This window comes from Pocillopora verrucosa, chromosome 8 (assembly GCF_036669915.1).
Source record: "Pocillopora verrucosa isolate sample1 chromosome 8, ASM3666991v2, whole genome shotgun sequence".
In the NCBI taxonomy this organism is placed as follows: domain Eukaryota; kingdom Metazoa; phylum Cnidaria; class Anthozoa; order Scleractinia; family Pocilloporidae; genus Pocillopora; species Pocillopora verrucosa.
Genome location: NC_089319.1, coordinates 20,586,885 through 20,609,680, shown reverse-complemented (window position 1 = coordinate 20,609,680; position 22,796 = coordinate 20,586,885). Strand labels below are relative to the sequence as shown.

The following is a 22,796-nucleotide window of genomic DNA, read 5'->3' as shown; positions in this document are numbered from 1 at the left end:
GAATTATTCAATCGGCGAAGTTGACAATTCAATTTGGTGAATCTGTGATTACATTAACTTTTTGTTGCAATGCAGCTATGGTTACAGAACACAAAAAAACCGAATATTTATATTTTCTTTAAAAGTCGGGCTCAAAACTTGATACTTAATAACACTAAAATACGCTTTCTTTCCACCCTTCAGAAGCGGGCACCAACATCAACCATCAGTTATATTTCGTATCTTGAATTGTCTGTTTAAACAATACCACAAAACGCTTTAGTTCATTGAAAACAAGTGTAAATAGTTTAAGAACCACCTGGTGAGACGCTGACCTTGAAAATGATATCCTGGTATCTAAATCAGTTTTAATTTGATTGCAAGTAACCAGCCTTATGCTTGTATGTACATGAATGATAGAGTAGTACTGAAATGAAAACGATTCCTTGATAGTTTAAAAGGCATGGAACCAAAAAAAAAATAGAAAAAAACCATTAAAGGGTATTAACAGCTTCTTCTTTTAAACACCTGCTAACCATGTGATTTAAATCCCAACATTTACCGAAACCAGCCAATGAAATTCCACTTTCAAACGCTTTAACGCGTAATACCAGTCGAGAAGTTTACCAAGACGCCAAATTGACAAGGAAAACAGGGCAGGGTTCTAAAGCGTGTTTTGATTCATACTTTCTGTTCTTGTCATCATTCTAGCTGACAAGAGGACTTTACTGTGCTGCGTACTAAAAAAAAAAAATTAATTTAAAGGCAGTTCAATGGCTGTTGGATTTGCCATCGCGACGTCTGCGTTTCTTGCAGCTTTTGGCAGATATTTCTCCAAGAGATGGTTCTTCTGGTTCATAGCTGCAGTCATTGCCACAATAGCTGGGATGCTCATGAACGCTGGAAACAAGAGGCCGGTAGACACTTCTAACAACGGACCCGGAGGACCAGCAAAGAGCAGCGATGCCTCTGCATCAGGCGGACAAGGGAAAGCCTAGTATGGACAGTCTTTCATCCAATGGAAAAAATTCACGACTGACGATATTATACCTCTTGATTGGGCTATTGTCAGGGATAAATCATCATGTTTTTCCAACGGAAGAATGGTGTTTGACTAATAATAACGAGGGGAAGGACATCTTACAGTTCTTATCACGAACAAATTTTTGTTTGGTCTTTAAACATTCGCTTAATGTGCACTAAAATGCGGAAGTATGATGTGACAGTTTTTTTAATGTCTGCACAATATTGTTTTAATGTATCGCAAACAAAATCTTTAAGTTGCTTGTATTCGCCAAATTAAGAATAGTTAAGCTAATTAGCCAAAATAATTTTTGTAATTAATCCTGGTCACATTAAATGACAACTAGTAGCTGTATCTAAGCCGAACAACAGAGTTCTTAAATTCATTTATTTCATTTTGAAGTAATGCCTGGCCAACTTAGCGTATTATTGGCTCAGCAGACTGAAACTCTAACATAAGACGCTCCTGGCAAATCACGTGACATTTTCATTGCATCCGTTTTGCAAGATGCCTAACCCCGTTCATTTATCCTGCATAGCTCCTCGCGCGTTCACTGGAAAGTGTCTGTTCCTTCACCAAAACGCACCCTTGAGATTAAATTTCCCATAAGTTACCCTCATCTTGGGAAACCGTTCGAGGCGGACATCACCGCGCTAGATGCTAATTTCTATTTTCTCGTGAGTCAACTCAGTCGATCGCACTCAGCTAAAAAACCGCCTTAAATCTCACACCTCTCGGCTTTCTTTTATCGGCCTCTGGTTGTTGTGACTGAGATGAGAACGAGTTGGATTTTACAAATTTATTTCAAGACTACGAGGAAAAGCAATTTTTTTTACATGACTAACTTAATTGAATAAATTAAATTAAGTTATACATACACATAAATGCCTTAAATTTAGATCTAGCTACGTATCGCACCCCACTTCCTTCATAGGTTTATCATTAACAGTGGTTTCCAAATGGTCGCTGGAAACAGATTAGTAAGTTGTATCTATGGTTCGGTATCTTCTATCTCAGCCCTAGATAGCAGATCCAAATAGGGAAATAAAAACACCAGCGAACACACAAAAACAATTTCATGGACGGCCTAAGAATGAAACCTTGATTTCCGTTAGCTAAGTTTTTCCTGACAAGTAGCCAAGCAAAAATTTCCTTCAACAAAAGCCACTGACAAGTCATCTCGACTAGCAAATGACCACCGCGATGAGTTTTCTTAAGAAACGTGCCAGGTTTACGCGTGGAAAATTGGAGTAAAATTTCTCGTATTAGACACACCACAATTCCACGAAACACCTGTCAAGAAAACAGCTGCTTATGACATTGAGGCCTTGATGAATTATATATTTTAATCCTTTCTCCGAAGGAAGTCCAAATTTAAGCGCTGCATCATCAATACCATGCAACACAAGAATGGGATTTCATCTATAGAGGGAAAATCGTGATCAGGAAGAACTAAATTCATAAATATTAAACAAAAGTAGCATTTCTTCCACTGACAGTTTCAAAAATATTTACAATAAAATATCTCTGTTTATCTGAAATATGTTCACTCGCACATTGTTCGACAATTCTCGTAAAAACTGAGGAGTTTCCGACCTTCCTGTCCAGTCGACTTTGTAGATTCTGTTTTTGAAAAACCTCACGAAGAACCGAGGAGTCTCCGACCATCTTGTCCAATCGACTCAGTATCTCCGGTTATTAACAATTATAAAGAACAGAGGAGTTTCCGACTTTCTTGTCCAATCACGGAAAAACCCAGACAACGAATTATATTAATATTTCAGTTTGTACATCATTGTATTCAGAAGTTCATCAGTTGAGAACAGTGATTATTTACCCGACTGGATAATTGTGATACCTTTTGACAGTCAAAATGACAGTTAAAAAAACTTGGCTTAAGTATATAAAGTATTTAATTATGAAATACATCTGCTTGAATTCCAATAATGAAGTGCTGTACACATAGCTCCTAGTTCGAGTTTTTAACTTCTTGATTCTCCACCTTACAGAGGAGCTTAATTCTCTTAAAAAAGAAATCTTCCCTCGTCGCTAAAAACCTTCTTAAATTCGTGACCTAAGATTTTATCAGGTTTTTTACTTAAAAGAATGATGAAAAGTTAACTTATCGAGACAAAATTGGCAAACTATTTGGCACGGAGGCTATGAGAACGAGCGAAACGTATCAACCAGGATTTGCGTTTAGATATAATAGCAATTGCTGAGACACAAGGACACGTTTTGGAGAAGATAAGAGTACGAGATCGAAAACATTACTTTTTATACATCAACAGTATCTCCTCCAGCCCCAAATTACATTTCACTCGGTAAAAGAATCAAGAAATTATAAATTGCTGAAAAAACCACATTACATTACGCTACTGTCCCAGATAACTGTCTGCTACAGCCTCCATTGTGGAACGACTCAAGGGAAACGAATTAAGATCCAGATAATGAAGAAATCTGAAAACAAATCAGGTTTACATCAGTTTTAAACTTTCGTAACAGCACTAACTCATACCACTAAGAACATTAACGATGTTTGGCAGTACTCTCTAAAACTACATAAACAACAGTTACAAACCATTTTTAAACACGCTTTTTACGTAGAATTACGTTATACCAATATTTTTGTGACAGGCTGAGCTCATAACCATTTGAGAACTAGGGAAAAAAGGCAACGTAAAGTTCTGTTAATTTACCTTCTTTTGACGTTAGCGGCTTCTCGGAGCCTTTCTGAGTGACAAAGCAAGCGAAACGTTGGTATGTAATCACTTGCTACACAGCGATGATCGCAGTGGTACAGTGAGGGGATACAGGACAGCACGGAGGTACAGAGCTTTCTTCGGCTCGCTGAGTAACTGAATGATAAAACAAGGCCAATACAATAAATAGAGGGCTTACCAAGTGAGTCTTTAAACCAAGCCAAACTCGAAAATCGCACATGATGCGATACAAGAGACCGTTAAAAAAATAAAAACCAACAACAAATACCAAAAAAGCAGAGAAAAAAGTGAAACGACGTCACAAAGAAAGGAATCAAACAATTCAACAACTGTGCTCCTGTCGACAATCAACTGATAACAAATTAGGGTTGATATTGGGCTGAGGGAGGGGTGGGGGGGGGAATCTCTGAAAGCTTAATCTTTTCACTCCCAAGATCTCCTCAGTAATCCTCCTTACTGAGTGCCATACAATTCCTATGATGTTTTCTCTTTAGAGAATTTGGCATTGGATCAACTGATAACTTATTTACTGATATTTTTCTTGGTATACCAGCTGTCCAATCAAGCACCGTAAGTCAAAACCAAAGCAAGTTCAACAGGTCAAAATGAACCAATAACATCTGCAAACAAACGTTTCCTCTCGCTCAGCGCAGGGTTGCTTTTGGCTTTTTCTGTATGAGTAAAGAAATTTTGCCGCGTATCCTACCTTCTTTGTGTGAGCGAGGGTGAAATCAACTGCAACAAAGAACCACAATCACGTGGAGGAAGGTCTTCCGATATTAAGCTAGAATTAAAAAGCTCATTTTCCGAAATATTTGGGCTCTCCTCTTCATCTACATTTTTAACTTCTTTTAAATCGTTAGCCAGACAATTCACTTTGGTGCGACAACTCTCCAAATTAGCCACTTCTGATGCTGCCCGAATGCTTGCTCGTGTATCACGAGCCAACCAATGACTGCACTCCTCTACGGTCACGTGCTCGTCTGTGAGCCCTGGCTTCAGCACAGCTTCCCACCAGCCAAAATCAACAGAGGAAGACTGGGTGTTAGAGACAGAGAGACTTGGGCAGAGGGCATCTAAAAACGACTGGTTTTCTGCAAACTGCGCGAATACATCTAAAGCTTTGGTGCAGCATCTTTCCCCTGAAAGGAAAATTAATTAAGTTCACCCTGAACAACACATTGAAAAGAAAATCATAACGATTGAGGACGAAGTAAAAGCCAAACTTGCCCCTTCAGGATTCAAACCCTGAAACCAATCCGATGTTTACAGCGTCATATACTTTTCAATATTTAAGACCTAAAACTCACACTGCTATTTTGTTATAGAAACAGATAAACTCCTCTTACTATGGGAATGCGTTTTACGAACAGGTTTCTTTCCTTTCAAGATAGTTTCTCCACAGATTACAGAGTCCTCTTTAAGCATTTCACCTTCCCCAGCGGCACCAGTCCCCTCTTTAGGTTGAGACTCACTAAAGCCTGTGTCTGCGGAGTCCTGAGAAGTATTCAACAGCTTCGTCTTTCCATCTTCTGATTCTTTATCTATGGAATGATCTGTTTCCGTGACAACTTCAGTCTCCCCTTTATTGGTAGATTCATCAGTGCCATCGTCAAAAAGACTTCTATCAGAGAATATATTAACACTCTTGAAAATCATTTCCTCTGCAATTGGTTGCTCAACATCAGTTGTCTGCTCTTCAAGTGGAGCCTCTTGTGGATCATGTCTGGTCTGCGGCAATGACGATGATGATTCAGCAAACAGCGGGATGAGGTTACTCAGATTTGTTTGGACCAAATTCAAATCAAGTCCTTGGGTGAAGTGTGTCAGTCGCAGCTTGTCAAAAATGCCATAGTCCTTAGCAAAATAAAAACACACAAAATCATACATCTTAATTGCAAATGAGTTTGCTATGGTCTACATCAACCGGCGAAAAAATGAAAAAGAGACCGTTTCATATCAACACTTGATAGAAAAACAAGACAAGAACCTGGCTTCATGGTGGTAAATAAACAGCTTTGACAAAAGAATAGAATCTCCTTTTCCCTCCAAGGAAGTTGATGCTCCCACAAAGAAAAAGAAAAAAGAAGAAAGGTTTGTTTACCTTAACGTTATCTCCAGATTTCTTTCCCTTTTGCAGAATTGACAACGACCCAACAGTTGGGTCAGCCACGCAATTGAGCATCCCGTGCACACTCTCGAACAGCAAGGAATCCACTGGGGGAAGCTGGCGGGAGGTATCAGCTTTTTCGTTTACGGTGCTGGCTGGTTGACTGTCATTCGTGTCTGTGATTTCAAAGACAGAATCTGCTGAGCCTTCGGGACATGACAGTTTTGCCCTCTTGGGCTCAAAGAAATCAGAATCCGAGTTATCACCATAGGCTTGACCAAGAGTTCCTCTCGTGGAAGAGCGCAAGTGGCTTGTAGCTCCTCTGTTCTTGATTGCCTGCCAATCACTTAAGGAAAGAAACAGGCTTTCTTCTCCATCGTCATTTAAAACCCCACCAGTTACAAGAGGTTCAAACTGATTAACATCTTGAGAAGAAATGCCAGTCTTCAGATTCTCACTGCCACTTTTACAAGTTACAGACGTATGTTGAGGCTTCAGATTGCTTCTGCCAACATCATTTTTAATTGGTTCTAGACTCACTGGTCTTGTGTATGGCATCTTTACTCCCCCTCCTGATCCTGACCAGAATTGCAATTCAAAGAGAGACTTGCGAATGTCACAGTTGTTTTGTACAACCAAAGACTTGAGGTCTTCAGGATTGACAAAAATATTGTTTGTCAAAGCTACAAGTTGTAGATGTGCAGCTAAAAGATTCACTGATGGAGATTTCAACTTGACTTGTTCATATCGTCCCTCACAGCTCACTTGTGAGTCTACAAAAAATATTAATTAAATGGCAAAATAAATAACTCTTGCTGTGTGAGCACTGTAGGTAACAGGAAAAGGTTTTCCCCTTCAAGGCGCAAAACACATGAGCAATAAACAAAAGCGAAAATCCAGGGCTACAATTCACGATATGGATCAAGAACACAAGGTAAGAAATTAATCTCCTCTGAGTGTCTGGCTCAATTGGGAAACAACTAACTGTCACATTAAACAGTTTCAAGTAACTGATGCACTTATAAACTAAAAAGGTCAATCAGAAAGCCTTACGCTCTAGGTTGAATTTTAGCAGGCCATACATAACAGTACTTAAAAATCAACAACTGCCCAAAATATTTTTCATGTTTATGCATGAATGGGCATTTTATGAAAGTGAACTTTTTTCCATCTCAAACACCCTAACCCAATAATTGTGTGCAAATCTTTCATAGAGAGGAAATACAGAGTATCAATTACCCTTTCTAAACAAAAACAGATCTGCAGATTAATTTTCCAAAGCTGTGAACCTGCACAAACATATTAATAACTGGCAGGAGATTGTGCTTTGGATTAAACATGTACATACATACACTATGCAGCCAGCAGTTTAGCAAGGAGATAATTGTTACAGGAGATTAGGAAAAATAATGATTACTGCTTTGCATTTCAGGATTTATGAATTACAATATTTGGGAAACAAACCAACACACAAACAAAACAAGAGAACATCTACTAGTGATTTATTATTATTAATGGTTCTTGACCATATTGGGTTTTCTTACCCGTGCTTATCAAAACAATGGGACACTTAGCATTCTGCATGAAGGAGTTTACAGCCATCCAGAAACTCTTGTCTTCTTCAAAAATAACATCAACCTGGACAAGTAATGACGTAACAGCAAATATATTAGTAGCTATACAAATACACATTTGTGCTCATAGGACATGTGGTAAAATAGGGGCTCGTGATAATGACAATGATAATGATGATAATGATCAGGAGGACTGGAGAGAGAAGGAGAAAGGACAGGAGGTAGGGAACAAGTCTTGAAGGAAGATGACCACAGGGTCTTCAGTCAAGTCCTCTAATTTACAATCTGAGAAGCTGAAATCAAAATAAAATTAACAAGTTTTGTTCTCTAAGAAAAAAATGATCAGACAATGAACAAACCTCTTCAAACAAAATCAGAGAGGCAGCTTTTGAAGACAAATTTGAACATGATTCACTGTCATCTTTAATTTGTTGTGATGGCTGCTTGAGAATGGATTTGCCTTTCCCTTTGGATTCCACTTTCTTCTTCTCTTTCATGTCCCCATCTTTCTTTCTTTTCCCATTCTTGCTGGCTTTGGTTTCAGACACACTTGTATTCTTCTGCAAAAAGGCACTCAGGGGACCAGTGGAGGGGGGAGAACTGTTTACAGGTTTATCAAAGAGGCCTGCAAAGGAAGACTGAGGGGCAGGACCCTTGTTGTTGATCACAAGGTGTGACTGAGTAGCTTCTTCAAGCTGTGACATGATCTGCTTGCCAGAACGCTTGGAGGAACTGTTGACTTCAAATACCTAAAGTTTTACAAATTTCAAAAGTTACCCACAATACCAGAAACAGTCACTATTTCCTCATGCACATTAAGCAAATGGAACAAATACTGTCCATGAACCATTATTTCACTCAAGATGTTTTTGCTTAATTTCATGTCATTTTTTCAGATGTGGTATGACTCTCTGGAGACTCTCTCCTTGTAGGATAACTGTGTCACTGCAATGGGGTGATTTGGCTGTCCCAATAACCCCTAAGACTACACTACTTGGATTTTTGTACTCCCTGACAGGGTCGCAGTCTATCAAAGGCACCTAAACTGGCTTAGCATGAACAACTACACCATATAAATACCATGGTAACCTACAGTCTTTCAAAAAAATTCTCTAATACAGTAGATGGTTTGAGCCTAGGAATAAAATTTAATTGTGTGATCTGATGGTTCAAGTGAGAGTAGTCCTGAGAGGACTCACCCCTAAATCACTCATTAAGGCCACAAGAATAAAGGAAATGATCACCAACTAAACAGGCTCTTGATTGTTAAACAAATTCTCTTTGTCAATACCATAGGAAATGTCTACAAAACAGTATGGAGAACATGCTTAGACTGATGTTAGGGATTAAAGGCTTAAGGCAATTAATACCTTGTAACCTAGTTCCTCTGCACATGCGTATACCATGGCTGTTTTCCCAACTCCTGTGGGACCAGAGATAAACATGGCAGTATTTAAACCACCTTCCTCTGTGTCACTATCATCTGAAGCATGGTCACTCATTTGGAAGTCAGAGTCACTGTCTGCATCCCACCACTCCAGAGAGTGGCTGGAGCCTTGGCTGTGGCTTGACTGCTTGCCTTTCTGTTTTGCTAGAAGTCTATAAAATCAGAACCAGACTCAGCAAAATTCAACTGGCTACATAAAGAATGCTACTGCTGAGGAGTAGGTGGTGTTGTACTTTAGTGAGTTGATCTGTAGTCAGCCTTTCCCTCTTATGATCCAACAATCAATTCTCTGTACTGTCTGCTATACATTTCTAACAATTTGAGCTCTGAGAATTTGTTATTTCATGGAATCCTCTGATTGATATGTTAGTATCTTATCACAGCATTTCTGCTTGAAAATCTAATAATGTTGCAAGAAGAATTTTTTCCTTGGTATGAAATATTTTTTAATTACTTTTGTCATTGTTTCAGATTGTGATGATGAATACATGACAAAGGAAAAAGAGATCAATTAAGTATAATACATTATACAATACCTTTTCTGTTGCTGTAGTTCTTTCCTCAGGGTCTTTTCTCTCTTGATTTTCCACTCTTGCAGCCAGGATCGCAGTTTGCTGACAGAAGAAGCATTAGCCATGACTTCGGTGGAGTGCAGTGGTCGATACAACTCTGTCCACAATGCATCATTGACAAAGGTCTCCACATTACTTGCACAACTGTTGGGAACAACAGGTATCTCTACAGCCTTGTTGAATTGTGTGGAAGGTTCTGACGTTTCTTTTCCACCATCTTGATAATCACCTGTTCTCTTTCTTTTCTTTCTGTTTGAGGGTAGTTTCTGGTATCTCCAATTATCGTTTCCAGAGTGTCAGACTCCAAGGTTGTCTTCTTTCTTCGGAATTTCTTAAGGATAACCTTCGTCCCTTGATGACCTCCTCACCTGATATTGGACACCATCATCTTCTCATCTTCTTTTCTGGAGTGGCTTCTGCCACAGGCTGGTTGGTTGCAGGGACCTTGTTTCTCTTCTGATACTAATAAATCATCCTTTTTCCTTGCAATCTCTTTCTCCAGGCTTCTTTCCCCATCACAAGACAATTGCTGCTTTCCTTTTTCCCTTTTGTTACATAAACTATATGCCACAATGTTACCTTTCCCATCTTTGTCTCCTAATGAATCCACTCTGCTCTTCACTCTCTCGTCTGGCTTTTTCTCAGGGACAGTTTGTTCAAGGTCTGCAACAGTACTATTACTCTGTACTTTTGCCGTTTTGATGAATATCGTTTGTAAAGTTTCCTTAAGGGTATGCCAGGGTAAAACAAAGCCAGCTCTGAGACAATACTCTTTGTGATAGCCTCCGAGAAACTTTTGGTTGTTGTTTTAGGTTCCTGTCAATATTTTGTCATGGAAGAAAATAAAACAAAATTAAACAGGGTAATTTAGTATTATAAACTGAGTTGATAACATAAATTGGCCACCATAAAGAGTTTACAAGCTGACATTTCAAGCATATGCCCTTTGTTTATTGCTCTGACGAAGGGCTAAGAAACTTACCCCCTTTTACAAATTAAACACCTCATTATGATAGACTGAGAAAAATTTTATTTAATTTTGCATATTACACAACAAAAAAAATGATTCTGTCAGCTTTCAATGACAATTCAAGATATTTTTAAAAAGGAAATTCATGCAACAAAAGCCACCATATATCTAAATGTTAAGTATATCAAAGTTTACCCAACCCATCATCAAAACTGAAGCAATTTGAAATAATTTTAGGGTTACTCTGACTCAGTTGATGAGACTACTCCATCAGAATACTGCAATGTATTCAATTTGGTGTGAAAGTTAATGCCAGTAATAAAATCCAATGCAACCCTCCACCATTTCTAATCCACCATTGGGGATTGTATAACAGTTTAAGGGTACACTTTGACAAGAAAAGAGCTCTCAATTTATGAATATTACTAACCACTCTCTTGGAGTGACACAAGGACTGTTCAAAAGCTCTTGATCCAGAAAACATCACTTTATCTTCTTGTGACATTGCGTTGGAAATGTAATCTGAATAGAAGAGAAATATGACATAAAGAACACGTTTGCTAAGTTCTATTAGCAGTCACATCTGTCTGTGAGATCACCTCATGCACCCAAGTTGTTCAACGATAATAAGACAAAAATATGTACTGTAAAATTAATACAAATTATCAAACAAAGCTAACAACTGGAACCTACACCAGTGATGAATAAAGCCATGACTAACTGTTCAAACTCTCATCTTCATCAATATCATTATTTGTGTATCCATATACAACACATGTAGTACAATACACCTACTGTACCTTCAGGCAATAAACTGCCAGAGAAATCATCTGATTTGTGACCTCTCCCAATAGGCCAAGGAAGACTCCAGAAATTAACACCAAGAGAACTATGATGCTCTTTTTGAACCACATGGCTGACAGTTGGCCATGGAGCTGGAAGAACCTCTGCCGCAGTAACAACAGGGGGAGTTTTCTGATGACGTGCACCAGTGAACAATGCATTAAAAGCTTTTTTAGCAGCTTCCTGATTGATGGTTGGTTTTTCTTTCAGGGAAGAGGAATGCGTATCACTTGTTCTACAGATATCAGCAGTGTTGTCCGCCATTGTCGTTGAGGTTGTGGTGGGTGATGATACTGAATGAACCAAATCTGTGGGTTGTTCTTCTAAAATGTCAGCTTTGGGGTTCAATGCCTTTTTTTTTAGAAATATGGAGGCCAAAGGTTTGGGCTCTGAAAATGAAAAGATCCTTGTAAAATAATTATTGCATTTAAAATGCACAAGAACCAGCAAGTATCTCACTGTAAGGTCCTTTAAGTTAAAAAATTTGTTTGACTTGTCATACTCCCCAGATTTATGGCTAGCCTGCTTTGCACCAGGGCTAGTAAGAAATATGTCTTGAATCTAAAACAAAAAAAAATTGCCTATTTCTCAAAACCAAAAAAAAAAAAATTCTTTGTGGATATAACCAATGATTCATTGGTTGCTAATTATTTTGTGGGTAAATCAATGTAGTAAATTAATTGGTAATTAGCCACTACATGAAAACCCAAAATACTGTAGCTCAGCATGGCACTCTGCCAATCAGTAGCTCAAGAAATAATTTTAGCTCAAGAAATCATTCTTCTTGTTCATACCTTTACATGTAGCTGTTTTCTTGTTGTCAGTCAAGTTCTTAGTTCCTTTTTCTTTCTCACTGTCAGCTATTTCCTGCCTTTCATCAACAATTCTGCAGTCAATGCTTGACTGTTCCTTGCTTGACTGCTCCTTGCTTGACTGTCCATTCTTTTTCTTGTGATCTCTTCTTCTCTTGGGCATTTCAAGGTCTTCAGAGCTTTCAGAGAAACAGAATGAGTCAATTTGTAGTCACTACATTGGAATTTATCTTCAGAGGAAATACTTCACTACCCAGAAGGACTGAAACAACAACTGACACCAAAATCTGCCTCTGCCCCTACCCTCTCCAACTCAATTGCAAATATCTCCCCCCCCCCTTCCCTCCATCAACTGACGATGGTAAGTGTTTGGGGCATTATATTTTTAAGAATTTTTTTTAAGTGAGAACTTATTTTCTCAAATCAGTTACAACATATGACAAAAAAAAAAAATGGAATTGCAAAATTCTTCTGCAACACAATATACATGTATATGATCATGAACATACCAGGGTGATTGATCTTCAAACTGTGCTAAAGGGGAAGCTGTGTCACCTCTCTTTCTAGCTTTTACATTCCTTTTCTCCTTCATTTCTTTTGCATCTACATCATCATTGCCTCTTTGCTGTTTCTTTTCACTTCCACACCGAGCTTCCCTGACGCGCAGAGTATTGCTCAGTTCACTGCCAGTAGCCTCAGTGGAAGTGCTTCTGTTCCCAGTTCTTCTTCCTTTCTTCTCACTCTTTCCCTTCTCGTCCATCACAACTTTGTCTCCCTCTACATGTTTTTCATTTGCAACTTTACTTGTTTGCCTTCCTCTTTTTGATCTAGAAACCACCACCACCTCTTTAGAATTTTCACTGAGAATGGCTTCATCACTTTCACTCTCAAGCAACTCACTTCCATCTCCAGGTTTTCTCCTTTTCCTTTTCCTCTTTACACCCCTTTCACAATTTTGAACATCAGTGCCTAGATCTTCAGATTCTGTGACAAAATCCACATCTTTCTTCTTGCCACCAAGAATACTAAGATGAAATTCAAAAGATTTCATCTTGGGTTTTTTTTTGGGCAAGCCATCAAAATTTTCTGGAAGTTTATCAGGCTCAGGTTGAAGCTGGGAATCTCCTTTTCTAGGACTCTTTCCTTTCTTCATCAATACATCAAAAGCATTTGTCTCGGTGTTTTTGATAAAGTGATTTCTATCTGAAGAAGAATCTTTCCTTGATTCTGATAATTTTGTGACATTTGAATTGGAGTGGAGCATATCTTTACAATCAACAATATCACAAGAATTTGAAGTTTCTGAAATAATTTCAATTGATGCATCTTGAAATTCATCCACAGAAACCTCTGGCCCATCATCTTCTGGTTTCCTAACCATTTGTCTATTCATCAAAACATCAAAGGCACTAGTTCTGAATTCCTTAGTTTGTTCACTATTACCACTGGTAACTGGAACTTTTGCTTCAATACCAATATTTCTCTGAGATTCTTCCCCTGTATGTTTAACTTGACTTGTTTCAATTTCTTTCTCCTTGTCATCTGACAGTTTTGAGATTTTTCCCTTGCATTCTTGTGCAGTTCTTTTTTTATCTCTCACCTTCTTCTTGCAAGACTTTTGTTCTAGTTTATTTTTTGCATTAAATAAATCTTTCCCATCATCTTCAAAGTCTGATCCTGAACTATTCAAAAGTTTTGAAGTGTTACGCACAGCGCATGTGACTGACCACTTACGTTTACTTTGTTTTGATTTTAACTCTTCTTCTAGGGATGAAACCTGTTTTGGTGCTTGGTAACCCAATTTTCCATCCAACAAACATTGTTTCTTTTTCAAAGTTTGGCCTTCGTTTCCACAAATTGAGCCAGAAGCTTTAGTGTCCTCAATTATCTCATTCTCCCTCTTGTCGCCGTCAATTGTGTCTGTTGATGGCTGACTGGGTTTCGTAAAGTTTGACAGTGCAATCTTGTGTCCCAACTGAGTTTTTGCACCTTCTACTGCTTTGGTTGGCTGAAAAAATGCATCAATAGGCCTGGATTTCCTTGTTTCTTTGTGATCACCATCAGTAAGGTTAGACTGTCGAGACAAACAAAACACAAATTAACCATAAATCTAACACATTTTTAAGAGTTGCCTTGTTCAATCACAAAGAGTAAACGTCAAATGTAAGTACATTTCATTTCTTGCATAAGGAAACACTCAACCTCGAAGTAACCTAATCCCCATCTTTGTGACTTCAAAGTTCAGTTATGATATGCAAGGATCTAAAAACATTTGTTTTGTGTTCCATATCCCAGTTACTTCAATTATATTCCTTACAAATTTGTAGATAGAACCACTTCAAAGACTTGTGCTCTTCCTTTGTGCAAAACTGTCTCCAAATCAGCAGTTCACAATCCCTCCCAGATTTCACATAATTGGAGATAATTAAATCTTTCTGATCTAAAATCACAGGAACTCAAAAATGAAATTAAATTGACGCGCTGATCAGAAATCTACATGAAAGTGGCAACAATAGAGTAATCGATTTCAACATTGCTTAGACGAAAACATCAACATCGTTTTGTTACTTTTACTATTTGGCAAATGAATCGTCTCCTATTCAAATCTGCTTTATAAGGAAATAACGAACTAAATTTGTAGAGTACTAAAATCTTACCGTAGCCTCCAGCTCTGTGTCTTCGCCAACCATTCTTGTTGACATGAGTTCTGTTCGTGGTCAAAAAGCGACAATCAAAGAACGCATTCCTGGCTTAAAATTAGGCCGCTGAGACATTAAATGTCCCTTTATCCAAAATTTAAAAATATTTTCCTAAAACAGTTACTACAACTAGCCCAGTAATAAGGAATTTACGTGTTACATTTCAGCTTGACCCTAACTATCTTTCATTCGAACTACTTTGAAAATGTTTCGCGCCATTTTGAAGCTGAGCCCGCGGAACTACAACAGAATCCAGACTTCTCACGACTGAATAAGAAAAGTAGGTATGCAAAGGCGTACACGTAACACTCAGCGCTGAAACTTCAATCGAGTTTTGTGATACAAATAAAACTCAATTTTTTAATTACCATTCTCCTAGTCATCGCCTTTGTTGTTGTTACATGCAAATTAGTTTTTCCCACTCATACCATGTCCTCGCATCTCTCACATAGACCCTTGCCTTTATCGGCTATTTCAAAGCAATGCAGATCATAGGCTATTTATCTTCTGTTTACTAGAGCCCAATCTAAGATCCTTCAGCAACAAAACTCCTCAAGAAATAAGCATTAGTTAATTTCTGGAACAGTGGGTGCTTTCCTCTCTTATCAATTTTTTTTGGGCATCTATCTCCCTTTTCCACATCCACAACACCATGATGTAAAGAAATTTGTAAAGATCTTGAATTTAAAGACCAACATCTCTTGAATGTAACACACACACAAAAAAAAAATCTTGTGAGTCTAGACAAAACAGTTGTAAGAAAGAACGACTTTTTCAGAGTTTAACTATGGAAATTTTCTGGCTCAGGAAGTAGCCATTCCTTAGGTCCAAGAATGACTAATCAAGCAGAAAATATATTCCTAGGTACAATTACTTCATGGGGATAGTAATAACACTTTGTAGATAACCCTGAATATCAGTATGCATATTCTCCATACTGCTCTCTATACATTTTCTAAGATGCTGACAAGGAGGATTTGTTCTACTATCAAGAGCTTCTTTATTTGGTGTTTATTTCCTTTACTTTAGACCTTGATGTGTGATTCACAAGTAATGGTGTAAGGAAAAACTAAATGCTAGTGACTCTTAGGTGTCCAAGGGTTAAAAAAGGCCAATTAACTACTAAATTTATTAAAGTTGCTTTAATCATAATTCAAACTAGTGAATCAGATCACCACAACATACAGATCAGCACCTCTTGTTCAACTTTCCTAAAAGTGGCCATTTTGCAACCTAAATTCATTAACAGCTGACCAGAGATAAAATTTTAGTACAATTTTTACATATCCAAAAACAAAAACATCACTTGTCTTTGAGTAGGCAGTATGACTGGCATTTGTTCTCAAGATTCTCCTTTCATTTCAAAACATAATACATAATATGACATAAGAACACCAGGCTGAGAAGAGCCATTCCCTCAGAAACGCATGAGGAAATGACTGAAATTAACTCCTGTTATTACACACTCATTCCCCCCCCCCGTCCAGCACAAAATTTTGCTTGTGTTTTTTCTCTTGCTAAAGAGGTCACATACGCACTTTTTCCAAAATCCTAACTCATAATATAAAGCGACTTTACAATAAAGGAAAATAAAAAAAACCATTCTTCAATTAGGTGCAAACATAAGAATTTCTTGCTCTTGGCCAGATCTTTTTCTTGTTCATGGGACCATGTTAGAACTTAATGTTTGCGTAGTTACATATTAATTCATACATTTAAAGACAAAACAATTATTTTTCTCTCATACCTGCTATTTTGGTCTCTCACTATTACAGACAGTAAATCTCCCCCCCCCCCCCCAGTATCCACAATAACAGAGGCTGATTTATTTGGGCAACAAAAGAGAAAAAGGCAAAGTTTCATGGAAGAAAACAACAAAAGAAGGTTTAAAAAAATTTATGAAAATGCTTCTCTCACTTTCACTTCAGACCATAAAAGTAAGTTTTACAAAAGTTGGGCTCTTAATTGGTGTAGAAGACACAGTAAACGTCACATTATTGTTTTCATTGTTTTCTTATTCCCAGTTGTGATGAAATTCTATTGTGATGTATACTGCATCTTCTACACCAAGTAAGAGCCAAAAGTTGCAACTTGTTACATAAAAGTCAAACACAGGTTGCTAGATCAACAAATTTCAAGGCAAAATGTCCCAACATTTTTCTCTATTTCTCACAACTTGAAGAGCTGTTGATAGAGATAAACAACTTTTGGAAAAACTGAGAAAAACATCTGAATAGGGAACTGACCATGATATAAATATCATTTACATCAAATTTGTAATAAATATAACTATCCAGAACAATTTTTTCTGTTTCTTAAGGAAAAACAGCTCTGAAAATGAGGAATACAACAAGTTGATAATTGAACAGGAGTTCTGTTAGTGGTAGAAAATAAAATACGATGACAAGAATGCACCCAAGGTGCTAGATACAAGGTCCGTAACATGCAATAAAAATTATTTGCATGAATGGAAGATTTCTTAGGTGGAGGCTACATGATATGCAGTACACAGTTGAACAATCAACAATCTATATGTAAAAGAATGGCCATGGAACATATATGATCCCTTTTTGCATACCACTAAACCAGATTTTGAAACAACAGTAAATGTAGCAGTGTAATCTGTAAAGTATTTATGACTCTTGTTTCCGGCAGTCAGAGAAAGTCACAGCACTAAATTCTTCAGATGCTCGGAAGAACTTTGTTGTTCTCCACCACTCATCTAAATTGTTTATCTTCAACAATTCGTAAAGATTCTTCCAAAACACTAATGACATGTCATCAGGGACCAAAATCGGCCCATTGTATGCTTCTGCTTCTTTTCTACTTGGTCTACACTTTGCAGACCATGGTTTGGGAGGAACACAGCAAGCAAAATGGAATGAATTAAGGGGCCTGTAAATTATGCGTCTGATGTTGAAGGCATAAGGGAGAGCTTTCCAGTTACCAGCATCAGCGTAGTAATGCCATAACAACACCTGATCGTTTGGACAAGTGTCTTTTTTTGTTGTTTCCCACCACAAGTCCATGATTTCCTGATAAAATTTGGTGTCTGGTCTAAACACAAGAAGCCCTGCATTGAAACATGGATCCAGAACCCCTGGTCTTGAGCCAGGAGCAGCAGCAAAGTCATCTGGGATATCAAACAATTTGTCTATGTTTGTTGTCAGCATATAATCAGCATCTACATAAATAATTTTAGAAAATTCTGTGTAATTCCAAGCGTGGAAGCGAGTATGTGTTCCCTTGATTCTGTTTCCTCCTGGTCTGGCAAAAAATCCAGTATCTTGCTTACTGCCCAATCTTGCATCAAGCCAGTCACAGTCCATTCCTTCCACCAAACGAGTGTCCCAGCCAACTCTCTCGAGGGCTTTTCGTGCACCTGCACTCACCTTGTTTGAAACAAACGCTATCATGTTTTGTTGACAGGAAAAAGTGCGGATGGAGTGACCTAAAACCAATGCAGGAATGGCGAAATCGTCATTAACCATCGCAGTTAGCCATGTTACGTCGCTTCTTGGTTTAACGTTCCTTTTGCACCATTCTTGTCCAAATTGCCGTTCCAGTTGATACATTCTCCATTCTTTGAGTGCAGCCTCTAGTTCGTTGTCCAAAAACCTCTGTTTGTCATTGACATATTCAGAAATTGTCAACTTCGCGTATCGGAAGAAATATGGAAGCAACATCGGTCTCCATAAAACGAGAAAAATTACCACAATTGTGATTGGAATAAACGTTGCTAAGAATACAGTTCGACGAGATCCTTTCTCTCTAGTCTTTGTATCCCTCATTTCAGGCTCATTAACCTTTAAGATGACGAGGAAATATATCAAAAATGAAATGCTTTTGTGTGCCTGGACAGTGTGGCTCGAACCAACTGCTGATCGGGGAACTGGGGATGAACAAAACAATATTAGTGGGGGATCGGAGCGGGAAACTCATATGGCTGAATAGACGACAAAATTTACGAGTACACTTCCCTCCCTTGGGCTGAAGGATTAATTACTTCTTCTGCAAAACTGTCAAATTTCATTTGTATCTGTAAACATTTTCCTCAAACAAAGTATGATATTTTGTTGCCAAAACACAGACAAATGGAAATCTAATTTGGGTGTCTACCTTCGTACTCTCAATTGACACTAATTTTGTGGGTTGAGAACTGTTTTACGTTTACTTAAAGCACTGAGATTACAGGAACAAAAAATCGAAAAAATGTCGAGGCATTTGGGAAACAGTGCCTGAACTACTCACGCTACTAAAGCAAGAGGCACGTGTTGCAAGGTTTGGGTGTGACTAATATTATCGCCTCCCACACAGCTTCTTCCTTGCACCCACGCCCTTTCAGTCCTTTTTCACGTAACAGATAACCTTTGGAAGTATGGAACCCTTTGCAACGAAAATCCAACGCAGTATCAGAGAAAAAAATGAACTACAGAAACAATAGGGTATCACTCGCTTGCTGCGGTTGGAAAGTTATCCCTTACCAATATAGAGGACCTATCACGACTTTAACTTGTCACTTGGGCTACACGCTTTTCATCCTCGCCGAAAGTTTCCCTTAAAACAGGAAATAACACCTTATTTAGACGGACTTAAGAAGTGATTGGAGCAGTAGAAAGAAGCTGATTAACATAGGAACAAAAGCTAACTTTACCGGTAGACAAGTGGCAGTCGAAAACCTGGTTAAAAAAACTTAGATAAAGACTTTTGGTCCAAAAAGAGATAGCCAAAGGTGACAAATCACACAAAAAAGGAATGGTCCTTTATTTTATTTTAAACCCTTCTACTTAAATAATTTACCTAGTTTTACAAGGTTTAATTTAACCATTTACACTGACTTTCCACTTCTACTAATGCAACTGATCTAATGCTAAAATACTAACTGGTACAGTAAGGGTCTAAAATTGTTTTTTTTCAAAAAGAGCCTAAAATATTGATTTAAATAGTGGTTCCTCCCGAACAAAAAAGTCCAAAAAGTTTTAATAACAGTAAAAATTCAAAATTTTGTTGACTTAAGAAAGGTAAGACAAGTTTTTACAAAAAAATCAAAACAAAAAAAACAGATCTGTGTTGCTGTTCAAAAGGTTATGAATCCAGAAATGATGTAATTTTAGAGAGTTGATGAAGTTCAGCAGAACATTAACAAATGAAGCAAGTTGACTCAAAGGCAAACATGGGCTGGTGCATAAATTTAAAAAATAAAAGTCATATAAGTTTACAATGTATTAAGATGTATGATAACTTATAAAAATTCACCAAGAGGTTCTAGAAACTGTACAAGACATTAATTATTCCTAATTTGATTGACATTTATAAGTGATTTCGTTCATCTAAACATAACCAAACAATCATGTATGTGCCATGTATTTCATTGCCCCAAATGTCGCACTGCTCCACATGCTTACAACAGGATGCTGAGTGTGTGTTTCTTTCAAATAAGCCAGGAGTTGTGAGTGGGAGTGAACCAAAGCCTTGTGGTAAAATCATCCAATCAAGTGAATAAATTGTGAGTTAATAAGTAAGCGTGATACAGCTTTTTTCACGTTTTTGACAGCTCATTACTGTCGGCCATGTGGCTTGTTGAAGTCTAGGTCTGGGCCAATGGCCACAATACCATATGGGTTGATCTTCAAGTGACTTTGCTGTAACAAAATGTATGAAAATAAGCAGTTAACACACATTGCCTTCTCTTTTAAGAAATCTAACTGAAAAATTACTGTTGTTGTATAAGATTTCCTATATTTCAGAGCCAAAATGCAACTGAATTAAACTTTTCAAAGGAGGTTGGTCATCATGCTTTGCATGTCTTGAAAATAAAGGCCAGTTATTTCACAAGCTGTTGTTTTCAATTCATGGCAATCCTTTCCTTTCATGGCCAAACTTGTCCCTTCTTTCTATGTTTATGTCTCTGAATTATTTAGATCTTTCTTCCCATGTTTGATTTTTGCAGTTCTTTTCAATTTTACAAAAATTTTGCGCAAAGCTAAAAAACAAAACAAAATATTGTCACATCATCACCTTATTTTTAGATTCCTCCAAATTTACATGTTTTATCCAAAATCATTTGAACTAATAATCCTTATACTAGTAGTGCAATGGTAGCGTTTTCATATTAGGAGTGAGTGGGGGGCGGGGATCTGCAAGGGTACATATGAACCCTCTCTTGATAAAAGAAGAAAAAAATATAAAATTAATAAAGTGTTTACCCTCCTGGCATGCCCGCATATGACAAGACACTACATTCTGTTGGACCCTCCAAAAGGAAAACTCATGATTTTCCAACTGCAAGTATTTATTTACCTGATAATGCTTTTGAATGTGTTCAGCATCCACAGTTTCACCAATTCCACTTGTTTGATACAAATCCCGAACATATCCCCACATGTTTGGATAGTCCATAATACGTTTTTTATTGCACTACAAAAAAAAAATAATAACATAAAACAGATACCTTATAATCATGATTACTAGAAACTCACATATATACAGTACATTCTAAATACTGTTCTCTATCCATTTCCTAAGGTGCTGACAAGGAGAATTTGGGTAACAATCAAGGGCTTCTTTACATGGTGATCATTTTGTTTATTCTTGTGAAATTAAAGAGTGATTCAGGGGTGACATTGTAAGGAGAAATTAGATGTTTGTCACTCTTAAGGGACAAAGGGCTTAAGGTATTTGGACAGAACTATGGTTTTCAAAAGAGGCCTTACATCATACATGACTGCTCATTGCAGTTTCTAACAACAAAAACAATATAAAAAATTTGTTAATTCTGTAGCACCTTAAAATGACCAACGTAGACCATATCAAATCTAACAAGAGTTGTAAAAAGACGGACATCTGCCTCTGTGATGGTGTTGCCAGTCAAGTAACGAGATTTACTCAAGATATCTTCTACCTGGATAATAAAGATAAACAAATTATTGAATATTTTAGGATTACCCAATGAATCAACATGGGTTTCCTTCTCAATAAGAGTATTTGAGGGTAGAGATTGCAAAGAGGGCTGAACAAATTAATCTTGAATCATGTAAGTTAAAAGAAAGAGGTGGTGATACCAAAAGTAACATTTCAAAATTAGGACATAATCATCAGGTGATATACAATTCACTTGAACATTCTCAGTTTCAACATGAGTATTTTCAGCCATGTCATGAATTTAAACCAATAGTATATATGTTGGAATGTTTGATGGATAAAAATGTGTACATAGTGATAGAGTGGGAAGGCCTGATGGGGAAATATTTGGCTCAAGCTCATGACATACAGACTAGATGTAGTGACTGTAAGCCAAATATTTTCCTTTAGAGCCCTATCCTACTCGGTCAATAAGCATTTTATCATATGACTACTGAGTGTGGAAAATTTGGAAAATTTTCTTCAACCTAAATAGGATGTACTTGCAAACAAAGGAAGGGCACTCACAGGACAAAAAAAAAAAAGATTGACTGTATAGTAAACATTTTTCCTTTTTTTCTTCATCTCAGAACGAACTCTTTGAAATTAACATCTCATTTGCTTTATGTTAAGTTGAAGTCCATAATATCGATTCATGTTCTTAGAAAATGCAAAGGAGCCCTGTGAGCAAAGGGAGAATTCCTTTTCCCAAAGCAGCTCATGTCAACTCATCTGGCTCTGCATGCACCAGTTTTCCCTATGGTTTTCTGGGAGACTGCACACACGGGGCTGAATGTGTCATTTCATAATTAATGCCATTTGTCACCTTATCAAGATGTGTGAAGATATCTCTAACTGCAGCATCATATGCTTCTTGTGATGTAGCAAAACCTGACCGGTAGACACCATTGTTGATGTTTCTTGATAATATGTTAAAGAGGATGAAAGTGTCATGCAATAATTAGTATTAAAGCATAATGTTTATTAAACAACACCAACAGTTTGTGACATAAGCATTGAATAACAGTGTTGAAATAGTTTTTTCACCCTCGACTTTGAAAAAAAAACACCCTACAGGTATTGAAAGGGTATGAGGATGGAGTGGTTGTAGAGAAACCCTGATCCTTCACTCTATCAAAGAGG

At 37.5% G+C, this 22,796-nt stretch overlaps 3 protein-coding genes across 3 annotated transcripts in view; all 3 read right to left on the bottom strand.

The window, feature by feature from the left end:
• Positions 1 to 1,728: 1,728 nt before the first annotated feature.
• Positions 1,729 to 14,928, bottom strand: LOC131774048 (ATPase family AAA domain-containing protein 5). The gene is made up of 16 exons (XM_066171220.1): positions 14,712 to 14,928; positions 12,564 to 14,128; positions 12,037 to 12,233; positions 11,200 to 11,631; positions 10,830 to 10,921; positions 10,049 to 10,245; positions 9,798 to 9,974; positions 9,394 to 9,702; positions 8,781 to 9,009; positions 7,770 to 8,159; positions 7,381 to 7,474; positions 5,831 to 6,609; positions 5,076 to 5,583; positions 4,433 to 4,868; positions 3,703 to 3,861; positions 1,729 to 3,463 (listed from the first exon to the last, which is right to left on the bottom strand). The coding sequence occupies exons 1-16, from the start codon at positions 14,754 to 14,756 to the stop codon at positions 3,379 to 3,381; spliced, it is 5,694 nt and encodes a 1,897-aa protein (XP_066027317.1). The 5' UTR covers positions 14,757 to 14,928; the 3' UTR covers positions 1,729 to 3,378.
• Positions 14,929 to 15,753: 825 nt separating this feature from the next.
• On the bottom strand, positions 15,754 to 18,625 carry LOC131774033 (glycogenin-1). Its single transcript, XM_059090045.2, has one exon. The coding sequence runs from the start codon at positions 18,542 to 18,544 to the stop codon at positions 17,387 to 17,389; it is 1,158 nt and encodes a 385-aa protein (XP_058946028.1). The 5' UTR covers positions 18,545 to 18,625; the 3' UTR covers positions 15,754 to 17,386.
• An 868-nt stretch (positions 18,626 to 19,493) lies between these two features.
• LOC131774016 (glutathionyl-hydroquinone reductase YqjG) overlaps positions 19,494 to 22,796 on the bottom strand; it is a 4,145-nt gene continuing 842 nt past the window's right edge. The window contains exons 2-5 of the mRNA XM_059090022.2: positions 22,480 to 22,573; positions 21,538 to 21,654; positions 21,054 to 21,170; positions 19,494 to 20,395 (exon numbers count right to left, since the gene is read on the bottom strand). Coding sequence (XP_058946005.2) covers positions 20,312 to 20,395; positions 21,054 to 21,170; positions 21,538 to 21,654; positions 22,480 to 22,573 — 412 coding nt within the window. The 3' untranslated portion in view covers positions 19,494 to 20,311. The remainder of the gene's footprint in view (positions 20,396 to 21,053; positions 21,171 to 21,537; positions 21,655 to 22,479; positions 22,574 to 22,796) is intronic.